This window comes from Centroberyx affinis, unplaced genomic scaffold (assembly GCF_046629955.1).
Source record: "Centroberyx affinis isolate AG114_WGS23_722 - 3 ecotype Tasmania unplaced genomic scaffold, CSIRO-AGI_Caff_v1 ptg002451l_1, whole genome shotgun sequence".
Lineage (NCBI taxonomy): Eukaryota > Metazoa > Chordata > Actinopteri > Beryciformes > Berycidae > Centroberyx > Centroberyx affinis.
Genome location: NW_027280689.1, coordinates 29,241 through 44,178, shown reverse-complemented (window position 1 = coordinate 44,178; position 14,938 = coordinate 29,241). Strand labels below are relative to the sequence as shown.

The 14,938-nt window shown below is 40.1% G+C and overlaps 1 protein-coding gene across 2 annotated transcripts; it reads right to left on the bottom strand.

Annotated features, from left to right (window-relative positions):
- Nucleotides 1-175: 175 nt before the first annotated feature.
- On the bottom strand, nt 176-12,070 carry mgat1b (alpha-1,3-mannosyl-glycoprotein 2-beta-N-acetylglucosaminyltransferase b). Of its 2 annotated transcripts, none has more exons than XM_071533885.1 (3): nt 11,731-12,070; nt 6,098-7,410; nt 176-2,893 (listed from the first exon to the last, which is right to left on the bottom strand). In XM_071533885.1, exons 2-3 carry the CDS (start codon nt 6,968-6,970, stop codon nt 2,192-2,194), a joined length of 1,575 nt encoding a protein of 524 aa, XP_071389986.1. In that variant the 5' UTR covers nt 6,971-7,410; nt 11,731-12,070; the 3' UTR covers nt 176-2,191. The 2 variants fall into 2 exon arrangements, with proteins under 2 accessions (XP_071389986.1, XP_071389985.1); XM_071533884.1 differs by lacking the exon at nt 11,731-12,070 and adding an exon at nt 10,932-10,971.
- Between the last annotated feature and the right edge of the window lie 2,868 nt (nt 12,071-14,938).

Sequence of the window (14,938 nt, the reverse complement as noted above, 5' to 3'; positions counted from 1 at the left end):
GTGAAGTTTAATTCATCAATTTGCTGGGGACCCCCTGGAACCCCCCTCAAGAACCCCTGGTGGTCCCCGGACCCCACGTTGAGAACCACTGGTGTAAGGATTATACAGCTGAATAAATGCCACCGATGAAAAGAGGGACTCCCTACACATGTGGACAAATATCAAAATAGTCGATTTTATTTGCAATGTATTAAAGTTATAAACACGTCAGGCAGTGGTTTTACACATCACCATACAGACATGGGAATCAGTCAGTCAAATCTTGTGGATAATCTCCCAAAGCTGAATACAGTACAATGATTACCATTTATCCAACTCTTGGCCACTCGTAAGAATTCTCATTGCAGAAACAAATAAAAACCACAAAAACAATCATTGGTTTTTCAACAAACCTAACCTTAACAAACCGTGGTTTGGATGTCCTGTAATTACAACTCGCCCTGTGTTGGGCTTCATGGTGATACTTCAACAAAATGTCAGACCCAGTGACGTTTGAATCTCAAGTCATTTGCAACATGGCAAACTTGTTAGAACTCATTTCAAGGACATCCCAAAATAGCCTTACTGATAATCTGTTTAATCCTTCATATACATAGTATTTCTTTTAAGTAAAAACAACTTCCTCTTATCTACTTTGACACCAAGTTCGTTCACTCGCAGTGAGCGGTGTACTGGAAATGCAGATTCTTCCACCCACCCAGAAAGGAGAGAGCAGCCGTAGAAAATGGACTTCGTCTCTCCTTCGGCATCTGCTACTGTTAGGGAATGAAACAAAAGCGATTCTCTTCAGCCATCAGATTGATGGAATTCAAGTTGGGCTACTCAGAAAAGTTTTAAGACGTTAACATTTTTCAAAAATAAAAAGACCTTCCAAGACCAGCTCGAGCAGGAGATCGGCCGTAACGCAGGCCCGTTTCTCTGTGGTTTCGTTTTGTGTTGTGCCCTGTCGTCGCATCGCTTTCAAGGCCCATATTCATAAATTATCTCTGAATAGCAGTGCTGATAATTAAAGGAAAACCCCACCCTTGGACGCTTCTGCTGTTAGATATCAATGTGTGATGTTCAGTATATTCAAAGGAGGTATTTTGTGGTGAAGTGCTGTAATTTACTTTTTTGGTGTATCCACTTTCCCTCCACCTGCATATGAAAAGATCACCTATCACCTAAGAGAGTGATTTCCTACATTTCCCAAAATGACTTTCACTGCTTATTCTAAACCCAACATGACTATGTCTATTGAGGCTATTGTCAGTGGAGAAATTGGTCTCTCTGCCTCTTCTACGATGGATTTCTCTCTGTAGGATTGTTGAACCTCGGTGCAAAATGGCAGATCTAGAAAGAAGCCCGCGCTCTTTGATTCTGAGGGACTGACACCAAAACATTTTTAAGATCGCTAGGGCTGCAACTAACGATTATTTTCATTGTCGATTAATCTGTTGATTATTTTCTCGATTAATCGATTAGCTGTTTGGTCTATAAAATGTCAGAAAATGGTGAAAAATGTGGATCAGTGTTTCCCAAAGCCCAAGATGACGTCCTCAAATGTCTTGTTTTGTCCACAACCCAAAGATATTCAGTTTACTGTCATAGAGGAGGAAAGAAACCAGAAAATATTCACATTTAAGAAGCTGGAATCAGAGAATTTTGACTTATTTTTCCTAAAAAATTACTCAAACCGATTAATTGATTATCAGAATAGTTGGCGATTAATTTAATAGTTGACAACTAATCGATTAATCGTTGCAATATCACAACGTGACGTCAAGTTGTCTACATTTGGCGAATTATTTGCAGGAATAAGAAAAATACACCAATCAAAATGGAGCCAAAAATGCAAGGTACATCACCAATAGCTGTTTTTAACTGTGTTTAAGTGTTTTCGGGTGGATTTTTCCTTTGAAAAAAAAGTTGAAATGAAGTCTTTGTGAGGTGTATGACCCTGAATCAGCACCCTATTTTAGAAATTTTATGAAAACAGGCCTGTTGTCTACGCTCATAAACGTAAGGTTTTCCCATCCTGTCCTGCATCCTGTCCCAACTCCACTGACGTCCAGCCCCTTCTGCTTTGCTCAAGTTCCTTCATTAACCCATTGCGTCTAACTATATTCTTTGGTTTGAGAGGGTGTTCCTCTTGAGTAAGGCTCTCTCCCCTCTTCAACACCATTCACATTATAGTCTGGATTCCAATCTCTCAGCTCCAGCTGACGTCGTACTGCGTCCAGCCCTCCGGCGGGGCCAGGAACACCCTTCGGCCCCGGGACAGGAAACTGACGATGCCTCTGTAACCTGTACGAGGAACCCCCGATTTCAAGTCGTCCATCACCCCTAAATTTCGAGCGAAGACCTTAAAACTGTCCCGGCTGGAATACTGCACCCGGTATGGACCCGTTCCCCTTAAACTGCCCCCTTGTTGTAGGTCCTCGATCTTCACCAGCGGAGCACTGTAAACCTCTTTAACAAAGTCTTCATCATACTTCTTCTTTAGCAAATAAGACAAATCCTGTTTGGTAAAAGGCACAAAATCAGTGTTTAGCTTAATGTAGCGCAGGTACTGGTCAAAGAATTGACCTAAACTGACGCCTTTGCGGCCGAAGGTGATAGTCCGCGAGATCTCCGGCCGGATGCAGGACCGATCCTTGCGCTGCTCCGGCTGACGCATCCAGTCGTCCCAGAACGCCGAGGGCCACTTGGGTTCCAGCTCGTCCCACATGTCCTTCAGGAGCATCCAGCCCAGGCCGGGGAAGAAGTCTGTCCTGTAGAGGAGCTCGGCCTTGCCCGGGTCCACCAGGGCGTCCCTGCCGTTGTCGTTCCAGGCGGAGACGCACCACAGGGTGGGGTCGTCGCGCAGGATCGGGTAGAGAGCTCGGAAATACTCGAAGAAATCTGGCGCTACCTGTGTGAGGGAAAAGAGAAGACACAATGAGGTGCTGGCACTTCAAAATCGTACAGAAACACGACTAAGGCTTTGTTTCCGATCTTTAGTTCCGACTGTCCACACTGTTATTTGCAAGTGAGCATGTCGGATTTGTGTGTTCAGGTAACGTTAAGCTATCTGCATTGGTTGCCATGGTAACAAGGTCGCCGTGTGTACGTAGGGTAACTGCCGGCACGTTTTCCAGATACGAAACCAAAACAAAAAACTGGAATCGAACACGCGTCTCCCAATTGAGGGAACGCTCCACAGCGCACTTTTACCCACGTGACCGAAAGTGGTGAACAGAGCGTAGAGCAATGGATGGCATCTTTATTGACCTATTTTCCCCATAGCCATCACTTTGACAGCACTCGTTCATCTCACAGGCCACGGGTCTATCATGGATTTGAAGTTTTAGTCAGACCCACGGGGCTGTTGACAGTAAGAAGTGTTGCCTGCTTTAAGTGCCCTTTAAATCTGTCAAGTTGAAAAGATCGGCCAAACCAAACAGGGAAAACTAGTCCCTGATTTGTCAGTGACAAAAAATGTGAGTAGAGAACAGTTACATAAGTTAACCCAGATGTTCCCTTCTCAGTTGCAAACTTGCTGCTTTAAAGGGCAAAGTTTCTCCCTAAAACTGCTGCTTTAAGTCAACAGTTATTCTAAATTTCATGCAACTTATTTCTGTTGCTGAAGCAGTTTTTACCCAAATCTGGGATTACAGCTGTCCGTTTTGTATTTGATGTGGATTCTCTGTCCCAATTATCAGTTACTCCCTCTGTTTTACTTTCCTAAACAGTTCCAGCATTATCGAGTTAGAGAGTTTTTGCTCGTTTCCTGTATCCCCTTACTCTTTTACATCACTATAGATTGTTATCCAGCGCTTTTATCACATTAGGAGATATTTGAAAAACAATTAAAGAGGAAGGTAAAATATCAGAGTAAATGTAGAGTTACTCCCATCTTGCTTGCAGGAAGTTAGCTATTGGTTGAAAGATTTATTTTGGCCCGGAAAACAGGAAAATCAGACACATATTGAACCAGAAGCAGTATCTTCTCCCTTCTTGTTTACAACCAGAGATCAGATTTGCGTGTATTCATATGAAACGGTGAACGCGATTGCCAGCCTCTTGTTCACAGCGATGAATTACCATTACCGACTGAATTAGAAGGCTCCAGAGTTGGTTTTCTAATTTGTAGGAGTAGTAGCTAAAAATGTGTTTTGGACAATATTCAAAGTGACGGAAAACACTAACATGCGCATTGGACTCAGCATGACCCATGGAATTATGAGGAAAAAGAATTTTGTTTCTAATTTTGTTTGAACCCATCTGCTAAGTTTGGTTGCTGTAGCTCTTACGGTTTCTGGGATCAAGATACTTTTAGGACAGAAGAAGAAGAATCCTTGTAATTCCAATAGGGTTCCCATCATGTGTATCTTTGTAAGGACATTTGGTGTACAGAAGTACGAGAACTAATATGATATGCATGGTATAGAATGGCTCTGAATGGACACTACACTGGGCCTTGAGAGGACACCCCAAGTTTAACTTGGGTAGTGACTGCAATGTAATCACATAGTATAAATGGGTTAGTGCTTCAGTAGTGACTGTAAAGCAAAATTGAAAGAGGAAAATGTTTTCAATAATGTCCACTGCAGACAAATGTGGAACATTATGGGACCGGCTCCAGTCATTATTAACCCAAATTTGAATTTGCGCCAGATATAATTACACCTTTCCCATAAAAAGGCCATTTAAGTCTACGGAAAGTGCTGAGCAGTCAGAATGCCTTAAAGTGCTACTGGGCTTGGCCTGAACACTTAATGCTTTAATAAAGGACGGGGTGGATGATCGTCTTATTAAAAGCTGCATCTCTGCGCATGTGGAGTGCATCACTATAAACACTATGCAATCTGAGTCTTGACGCAAGTCCCTGCAAACTGCACACTTAACATTAACATAAGATGAGATGAAACTGTAATGATCCCTCAGGGGATACTGGAAAGTTGCAGCAGAAGATAATAGGATACAGCAAAGAAAAATGGATTAGAAGTAGAATGGGGAATGTACGGAAAATCTACAAATGTACGGATGAAAGTATAAAACATTTTGGATTCCAGCATTAAGAGGGTGTGCAAAATAGCAGCAAGAATGTGAATGTGTGCAGTATAAAAAGTGAAAAAAAAAGACAAAAAATATCAATATACATTCAATTGAACAAATGAGAGGAATATGATGAAATACAACATATACAAATGTGCTGGTATTCATGTAAGTGCAGAAAATGATCAGACTTATTGCCTTACCATGCATTCACACTGCAAGCAACACAATCAACAAGTCACCAGAAGTCCAACCAATCAGATTTCAACACTTCATTTTTTCCCTACCAATGCAATTTACTTTGATGAACAATAGTTCTCCCAATACTCTACAATTTAGGAATAAACGTCTCAAAATGATGTTTGGAGAACATGATTGTTAGGGTTGATGCTAAGCTCTGAAGTCATTTTATTGGGTTTTTTTCCTTTTGTTTTCAAATAATGCTGCCTCATTAGCACTTGCCAGCTAGCTATGTCAACTCATCAAAATTATGTAACGTTAAGAAAGGAAATACCAAAGCAGTGAAAAATACACGATTTGCCTGTTCAAAAGTAGCTGCAGACCACTGTCTATTCTCAACCTTTTCCATATCAAGGACCGCTAATTTAGTCCACATTAGGGCCACGGACCCCCATTTGATGAGATTTAGTCTCTTGGACCTAAATCTGAGAATATGTTTTTTGTTAGATATGATTTTGTCCAGAATTCCATGACTGTATGTACTGTAGGTAGAGAGATAACAGTCAAACTATGATCAAAATAGTCATTCTTCTACATTCTCTAATTGTATTAACTTGTAAATGAAATAATGCTGAAGTTTAACAATTCATTAATTTGCTGGGGACCCCCTGGAACCACCTCAAGGACCCCTGGTGGTCCCCGGACCCCACGTTGAGAACCACTGGTCTAGATCAGTAGTGGGCAATCATGCCATGGAGGGCCGAGAGTCGAGAGTATAGCACACCTTCAACCAGAGAGAAGAAACTGAACCGACTGCAGTGTGAATGCATGGTTATTTATAAGTGGGAATGTTACTACGGATGAGAGTATGGAAGTCCAAAGGGTCAAGAGTTCTTACCTCTAGGTCATCCTCCACTATGACCACAGTGGACTGGGAGAAGGTGTTGAACACTTGGTTGAGAGCCCAGCGGTAATGTCTGGAGATTTTGTAGTAGCCCTGGAACTTCCTGTGCTCCGGCCGGACCCTGATGTCAGATAGGTCCGGCTGTCGGATGTGAGTCACCTGATCGCCGTACGAGCCGATCACGCGGGCCGTCTCGGCGTGGCCGCAGTCTTGGCTAACTATGATCGGATAGAGTTCGGCGGAGGGACGATACTGTATCAGTCTATCGAGGCTCCTTTTTACCGTCACTCTGTCACAAGCAATAACTAGAATGGGAATGACAACTTGAGGACTGGCAACTGTAACCTCCAATTTGTCGTTCTGAACGGTCTGTTCCTGTATGTCGTTGCCCTGTTTCTCTTCCAATTTGGAGTCTGGAACTGCTGTAGGAATCAGGCTCAGTGTGTTTTTTACGTCAGTTTGGTCCTCGTTATTCAAATTGTCTTTTGGGGGAAGTGGAGGCTCCGGCGGCCGGTTGGCGTCCTCTTCCTTCTGCTCTTCTTTTGTACCCTCCGTCTCTCTTTTCCCGACATCCTTCCGCCGAGCCCACAGCGACCTGTGACTTTCGATCTGCTTGAGTAGTTTCTTCTGGGTCTCCAGCTGGAGCTCGACCTCCTCCGCCAGTCGGATCACCTCCCCGGCCAGGTTGACCCGGCCTCCTTTTCCTTTGCCCATGCCCCACTCCTCCTTCCCCCCCGGCTCGGCTCCTCCGCCTTCTCCGAGACGGCCGATTGGAGGACGCCCCCAAAGATAAAGTAGAAGCAAAGCATTCCAGGCAACAAATAGGAAAGCTCCACACAGTATAAGAGAACCTTTCTTGCGAACCATGGCCCAATGACGCCGAAGGAGGGATGGGGTTGAGGAAAAGGCTACAGGTTGGGAACAAGTGATGAAATAAGAATACAACTCCTACAGGCCCGGGTCGCAATCAGATGGGGGACAGATGAAAACACTGGGCAGGAAGTTGATAACGGATCACATTCTAATTAGTAGGAAATAGACTCATCCTGTCATTAGGCCATGATGGTGTCAAGGAGACAAACTGACCCACGTAAAATTAATTTACGGGATTCTGCACTGGAATGCACGCACTCCATGAAATCCTAGAAAGACGTGACGATGAGCTGGGACAGGAGGACACAGAAGTTTAACAAGGGGATTGCGGAAGTATGGATAAGATTAAAAAACAAAAAAAAAAAAGAGGAAAATGGGGGTCAGTTTGGGGTGAGGGAATGCGACTCCTTGGATGTTATCCTTCTGCCATCATCCTGAAAACAGAGAAGAAGAAGAAGAAGATGAAGAAGGAATAAGTAGCAAAATAAATGCAGCACATATTAACGTTTTGTAATGAAGCAGAAACAAAAGTGGAGCGAAGTGGTTTTTGTAGAGGAATCATTCCATCTGAAATCAGACAAGGTTTGGCAGTTTTACAGGCTTTGGCCTCACATTGTCCTCATATTGTTTTCACACAATGCTTGTGTATTCAAATGAATAAAGATTAGCTTTGCTGATGATATTCTACTTAGTTTTAAAGCTACAGGGGTCCAAATGGCCTCCAAAATGGCCACCATCTTGGGGGGAAAAAACCTTTACTAGGCAATAAAGGAATTAAAAATATGATTTTTAGTGTGGTAATTACACAGATCACATAATCACCAAGATATTGATAAAACTATGGATACAGGACATATTAAAAATCTATTTTTGGTGAGCAGCAAGTATACTATCGTGAATTAAACCAAAACCTAAAATGAAAACTATGTTTGAAAAAAAACTCAAATAAGAATACTAGAAAACTAGATTTACAAAAAAAACTTAAACTCAAATAAGAATACTAGAAAACTAGATTTACAAAAAAAACTTAAACTGTAATGTAATGTAAATAAAAATGTTAAAACTATTTCTAATTTGTTGCATTTTGTATTTCACAATGCTTTTTTGGAACTTCTTAAACACTGCCAAACAAATACCTCACGTAGGCCTAACAAAAATGTTTAAACTAAAATTGAAACTTAATAAAAACTAATACTAAACTTTCAACTTAAAAAATATATACTAAACTAAAACTAGCAAACCCACGCCGAAAACTAGGCCTAACTAAAACTTTAAATTGAAAACCGAAATTAAAAGCTAAATGGAAATAAAAACTAATGAAAAATACCAAACTACACTAACCCTATATTTTTGAGCCCAGGTGAGGCAATGTTATCTGGACACAAAAACGTGACTGGATTATACAATTCACAAAAACAAATTGAGTGAAAATAGTGTTTTTTGTGTTAAATTTGGTCTTGACGGAAGCTACAGTCGACTCCCTAATTATGACTCACAAGTGTTTCAGTTCTTGGTGTGTTATTTCTATAAATTTCTATTTTCACCAAGAAACTGCTATCTGAAAATATAGTCCCAATCAAAAGTGTCCATTCTTGTAAACTACTTGGAATTTAGGGCACAAACTCCATATTTATTCTTATGGTTGGTTACTGAATTTGTTCATGAAAACTGTCCAATTCTGAGACATAAGTGAATAATTTCAGATGGAATGACCCAGAGACACGCTGCCCTGAACAGTCACTTTATCTGAACTGTCCAGAGGGGCTGACAGGATTTCCTGCTCTCCTCCATGTGATGTGCAGCCTATTACTAAACAGCTGACGTAAACACAGATGTCAAAAGATCAAGAGACACTTCCTGGTAAGCGCTTAACCACTTCATTCACTTTCACTAATGTTGAAGACTTCCTTGCAGAGGGGAATACCAGTAATTGACAGTGTTCCCTTTTTTTCTTAATGTAGCCTATAACTGTTCAGATTTCTTCATGAGATGATTCACTGCTATCCCTTATCGGCAAAAACAAGAGAAATGATGTTTTCCTGTACACTTCAATGGAAATGGTGACTCATGGCAGCACCAAAGTTCACATCACTGGAAGTTTCGGGCAAAGTTTTGACCAATATGTGTTTTTGAAGGCTGATACCAATACCAACATTTTTGGAAAGAAGCTGATGACAGATACTTTGTGCCAATATCCAGTAAGTGTTAATGCTACTATAAAAAAAATCATCTGGTTATTTTGAAACCTTAACTCATGACAGTAGCTTTTGGCTGATATGTGTTTTTGAAGGCTGATACTGGCACTAGTATTTTTGGATTGAAGCCTCGCATAGCCAGTATTTTCTGCTGATATTCAATATCTTTCATTTTGACTATTTCCATGTCACAAGTATTCAGTGTTTCCTTTAGAATTTTGTTCTTGTCAGAGTGGAAAAGCCTAAATTGCATTTAAACCATCAGACACCAAAATCTTCAACTGGAATCCAGCATAATAAACATATTGTAGCCTACTTGTGGGCAATCTAATCAAAATGTCAAATTGTAGACAACCAGTGTAGTATTGTTCAATTCTACAATAAATATGTAGCCTAATCCATCAAACTACATCATATCCATCATATCAGAGGTTGATGGCACTGGCTGGACCAGATCTGATTTTTAATTAAAGGCCAATATTGGCCTGATATATTGGAAAACCAATATATTGGTCTAGCCCTACCACGCAGCCTACATTTTCTGGCGTTAACACTACTAAAACAAATGACCTAGGTTATCTAGATCTAGGACTATTCACACAGTCAGGTCCTCATTTATTAATTTATTATCTGCATTCCTTGATGACATCTCTGATCAGAGTTCAGGCTACAGGACTATGGGAGAGTCGTTCTTGCTCCTACATATTGACTGAACTCTCCTAGTCCCAACAAAATCAGATAGGAATTCTCAACTTCAGTGATATTTCCCTTTAAATAGGCATGTTTTCAAAGCTGTAGTACGGGATCAGGATTTGTAACATGAACAGTCTCTACTAGGACTGCACTAAGTACATCAACACAGAAAGCTGAATCATTGAATTTGCCTTCTACCTCTGTGTCAGTCAATATCTCAGATTGTGCTGAAGAGTCAGAGTCCAACTCCCTATAAACAAATAGGCCTACCTATGCAAATGTTCCGATGGTTCCAAGGCCACGCAGTCGTCCCTGATCAAGCAGGAAACACTATGCGTTCAGGACAAACTCTCAGTGAATTGTCCTCGTCGGCAAAGAAAGCTACTACCAGTGTCTACAGCTAAGGTATTATGTGTTGCTGCAGACTGAAGGGGGGATGAAAGGAGTAACTGAGGCTGAGGAAGGTCACACTGCCTACTCCACAGGAGATCCTGGGCAGAAGAGGTGCCTAAACCAATTACTGCTGATAAATATAGGCTAAGAATAATCTTGTAAGGATGGATGTTTGACTACTAAGCACAAACTATCTGATTAGTACCAGATTTCTGGCTGGGCTCAACTGCTCCAGGCTAGAGCAAACACATTTCTGTAGACTATAACAAACCAGTCAAACCCGTTTATGTCCGCATTACTGTCACCTCACAAAGAAATAGCAGGTGAAATTACAGTGCTGATAAGCAAATGACCAGTACCTACACCTATACCCTTCCTGACCAAGAATGGGACAGCACGAGCACAATTTAGCACAGCAGCACACGGTTAGGCTTTAAATTCCATTGAGCTTCTACCTTAAAGTAGAAAAGCAACAGAAACGATATAAAGGAAAAAGGAAAAGAGACAGATACAGTCGGATAGCTTTGAAGGAACTCCTGGACATTTGCGTGGCGTGAGCAGAGACATCCAAGCCAGAAGAATAAAATGAATCAGCTATAGAGGTTAAGTCATTGACAAGAAGTGAAATCCACAGCTGAGGTATACAAAGGTGTGGGGGGAAAAAAAAACTGTACCTGAACTCAGAGCAGCCTAGAGATCTGCCATGTCTCCCTTTCAGTACTATAGTAAGCTCAGAGACAAGAGGAGGCTGTGAAATAGGAGGGAGGACGGGCAGAGTGGGAGGGAACTGTTGCTCTTCTGAGAAACCGTACCAGCTGAAACTGAGGCTGAAACTCTATTCTTCTTCTTTAACCCCCTCCTCCCTCCTCCAGACAACGTGGAACTGGCTGGTAGGATCACTCAGAGGAACCGAATGTGGCATCAGCACTGGAGCCTCCTGACACGGCTTAGCCAACTTATGCTCCATTCATGGCTCAGGCAATAATCATATTGCAAGGTTAAATGGGGCTTGTCAGTCAATGAATACTATTTAACCTCAACTGATGCAAAATTACAACGTGAAACAAACAGCAGGTCACCAGTACACTAGCTGTCTAGTCCGCTGGGATAAACCCCGACTGTTACTCTTCACGCTACCTAATAAGCTACTTAAGCGACCGTTAGCTAGCAAGCTGCTATAAGGCTAGCTAAAGCCAAACAAACATTAGCAAAGTTAACATACCGAGACACATGGACACCAAGCTGGTGCATCAAGTCGCTCACAGTGTGCTGCTATAAGGTTAGCTTTCATGATTTCTGGGCGTCAGGAACATCAAATATCTCTTCATAGCAAGCTAACCTGCTATGCTGACGTGCCGTTAGCTAAGCTAGCTAACTGAGCAGCTGCAGTGAGGGTTTTCTCATTCATAACCCACACTGACTGACTGACTGACTGACTGCACGGATGAAGCAGCTGGAAGAAATCTCACTCACCTCTTACATGCCTTTCTGCAGGACTCGGTGCGGCTTGCATCTTGAAAGGAAGCTTGCATCAAGCTACAGTTACTGGCCGGCTAGCTAGCTAGCTAGTAAAGCCACCCTTGTGTTTCCTTCAGTGTCACATTCACAACACATCTCTCTGCTGGTTCTCAGCGGTCCCAGTGTTGGCTGTACCTCCACCTCTGGCTCCCATTCCCCCTGGGCTTTTACCCCGCACTAGCTACCGTTAGCTGGCTACAGTGTCGGCTCCGCCATAGATGGTTTTTTAGCAGCAGCGTTGTGTATCCACAGTGTCACTTTGCAGCGAGAAGTCCTTTACTCTGGACCCTGGATCAGTTTCCCTCAGTCCAGCAGGGTCTACCAGGCACTGGCTCTCACAGGCTCATGATGTATGATGACGGCATTTTTCATTTGACTCTGTACACAAACTACACTTCCGGATTGGCTCATTAAGCTCGAGCCGAGCCGAGCCGTCCCTCCCCTCTCCTACCGCTTCACCCTGACGACAGAGCGGCTTGACACTGGAACTAAACTATATTGAAAACAAATAAATAAAAAAAACTATATTGATAATTCAAAGGAAAGAATTAGAAAATGATTTTTTTCTGTGTAATCTCATCATATTGCTGGCCAAGTTTTATCTCCATAAATGTAAGATGTTAAAAACTAAGCCCTTTTTCTCTACCTTTAAAAAGGAAGCAGAGTCCTACATTAGAACATTATCTACCTCATGCAATAGAAAAGCTGTGAAAACCTTAAATTTGTGCTCCAAATTTAACATCTTAATATAATTTTTACTGCACCATTTTCATTTTGTATTTGTTTGTGTCAAACTTTGTTTGTAACCCCTGGCACTGTATATTTGTATGTCTGTTATTCTTTGTTACTGTTTTGTTACTCCATTTATGCTTTTGGATAATTCTGTATATCTGATGTTGATGATAGTAATAAAAAAATAAATAAAAAAATAACTATATTGATAAGATATTCATTTTCCCCCATTCTGGAGACCTGCTAATGTGCTGTGCACATGATGCACTTAAGCTTTAAATTCAGTTTTTCATCATATTCTAATTTTTCCTGTCATTTGTTATGTATGCATATATTGTTATTATTATTATTATTATTATTATTATTGTTGTTTTATATTATAATTTTGTGCAATAATTCAACTGTGCAATAATTATTTACACTGTTGTATATATTGTAGTATGATGCACATATTTGTACATAATTTCTCTTATTATTAATTTCATGATTTCATTTCATTGATTTCATTCAAATGAAATCAATTTGCTGGGGACCCCCTGGGATGCTCTCAAGGACCCCTGGTGGTCCCCGGACCCCACGTTGAGAACCACTGCGTTATACTACAATATATAACAATAATAATATAGAAATAAGAGAAATTAATTTAAAAATACATTAATGAATTCATAAATAAATAATGGAATTTAAAAATCTATTTGAAAATGCAGTTTAAAAAGAGAAATAAATAACTGGATGTATTTTTAAATTATGTACTCATTGACTGTTTTATGGTTGTTTTTGTAAATCCTTTTTAATTTGAACTATTTATTGATGGATTCATATTTTATTTCTGAATTATTTTTATAATTCCTCTTTTTATTGCCCATTAAAATATCAAATAATGAATTAATTTGTAATTTAGTCTATTTATTCATAGATTAATACATTCATTTGTAAAAAAAAAAATGTATTAATGCCTATTTTTATTGTACAATTAGTTATTAATTAATGAAAAGCTTTATTACTATTTCCGTGACACTTGTGGTCCTCCATAAAAAGCAAGGGTCACCTGATAATAAAGTTGAATGGTTTAGTGAAGCTATGTGCTCAGGGAAGAGACCTTTGTCAGGAATGCCTGGTTGGGGCATGTTGTCATAATATCCAAACTTAACATTATTTTTTTTCTGAATAAATATGATTTTGGGACTTGAACCCACAAACCTTTGGCTTGTGTAGCAAGTGGCCTCACTGCTGGCCCAGCCTCACATACAGCCACAGTGGGTAGGAGGATTACTACAATTGCTAAAACATCAAATTAGATGTATATAATTTATATTACATGTACACTCATATATCACACTCTTAGAAATTGTATCAGAATGATGTGGGGTAAGCTGTCAAGTGGTATTTCGTCAGTAATAACTTTTGCTTCCAGTATTATTCAAAATGTAAAAATGACATTTTTAGAGGACCTCAGTCTATCTAGAAACATATACAGCATATTGTATCTCAGTAGTAAGGCACTGCTGAGAAATTGACCAATGAGTAAAAAGTGTGATAACATGCCCCGGTCTCCCCTAGATACTTTTCCTGTTATTGTTATTTTAATGCTCCAATCCATACCTTTTCATACTTTGATTCATATATTCTACTTAATCTTCTAGTGTTGAAATTGTCAGTTGTGTTGTTTATGTCACCCTCTTTTGCTCTATTCATATTTATATTCTATTTTTCTTTGCCATATCCTATTACTATCTGCTGCAGCAGCCCAATTTTCCCCAATAAACGATCAATAAAGTTGAATCTTATCTTAATAGAAAGTATGCAAAATTGTATAAAATAATTCTCTAAAATAATGACTGCATTGTTGCTATGTTCCTTTTGTTATGCACGGATTGCAACATATCTGGATTCAAACATGTGCAGCAGCTGGAAATGGACACCAAATACAACAGCTGGCCAAAGCTGCTGTTAATGCTGCATTCAGTTCAATGGGAAAGATAGTAAATAAGAACTTCCTGCTGGAAAATACTGTTCACTCAGCTTTCAGATGGTAAATACTACTAGAAAATACTGTTCACTCAGCTTTCAGATGTAAATACTACTAGAAAATACTGTTCACTCAGCTTTCAGATGTAAATACTACTAGAAAATACTGTTCACTCAGCTTTCAGATGGTAAATACTACTAGAAAATACTGTTCACTCAGCTTTCAGATGGTAAATACTACTAGAAAATACTGTTCACTCAGCTTTCAGATGGTAAATACTTGTAGAAAATACTGTTCAGCTCAGCTTTCAGATGTAAATACTAGTAGAAAATACTGTTCACTCAGCTTTCAGATGGTAAATACTTGTAGAAAATACTGTTCACTCAGCTTTCAGATGGTAAATACTACAGAAAATACTGTTCACTCAGCTTTCAGATGGTAAATACTACAGAAAATACTGTT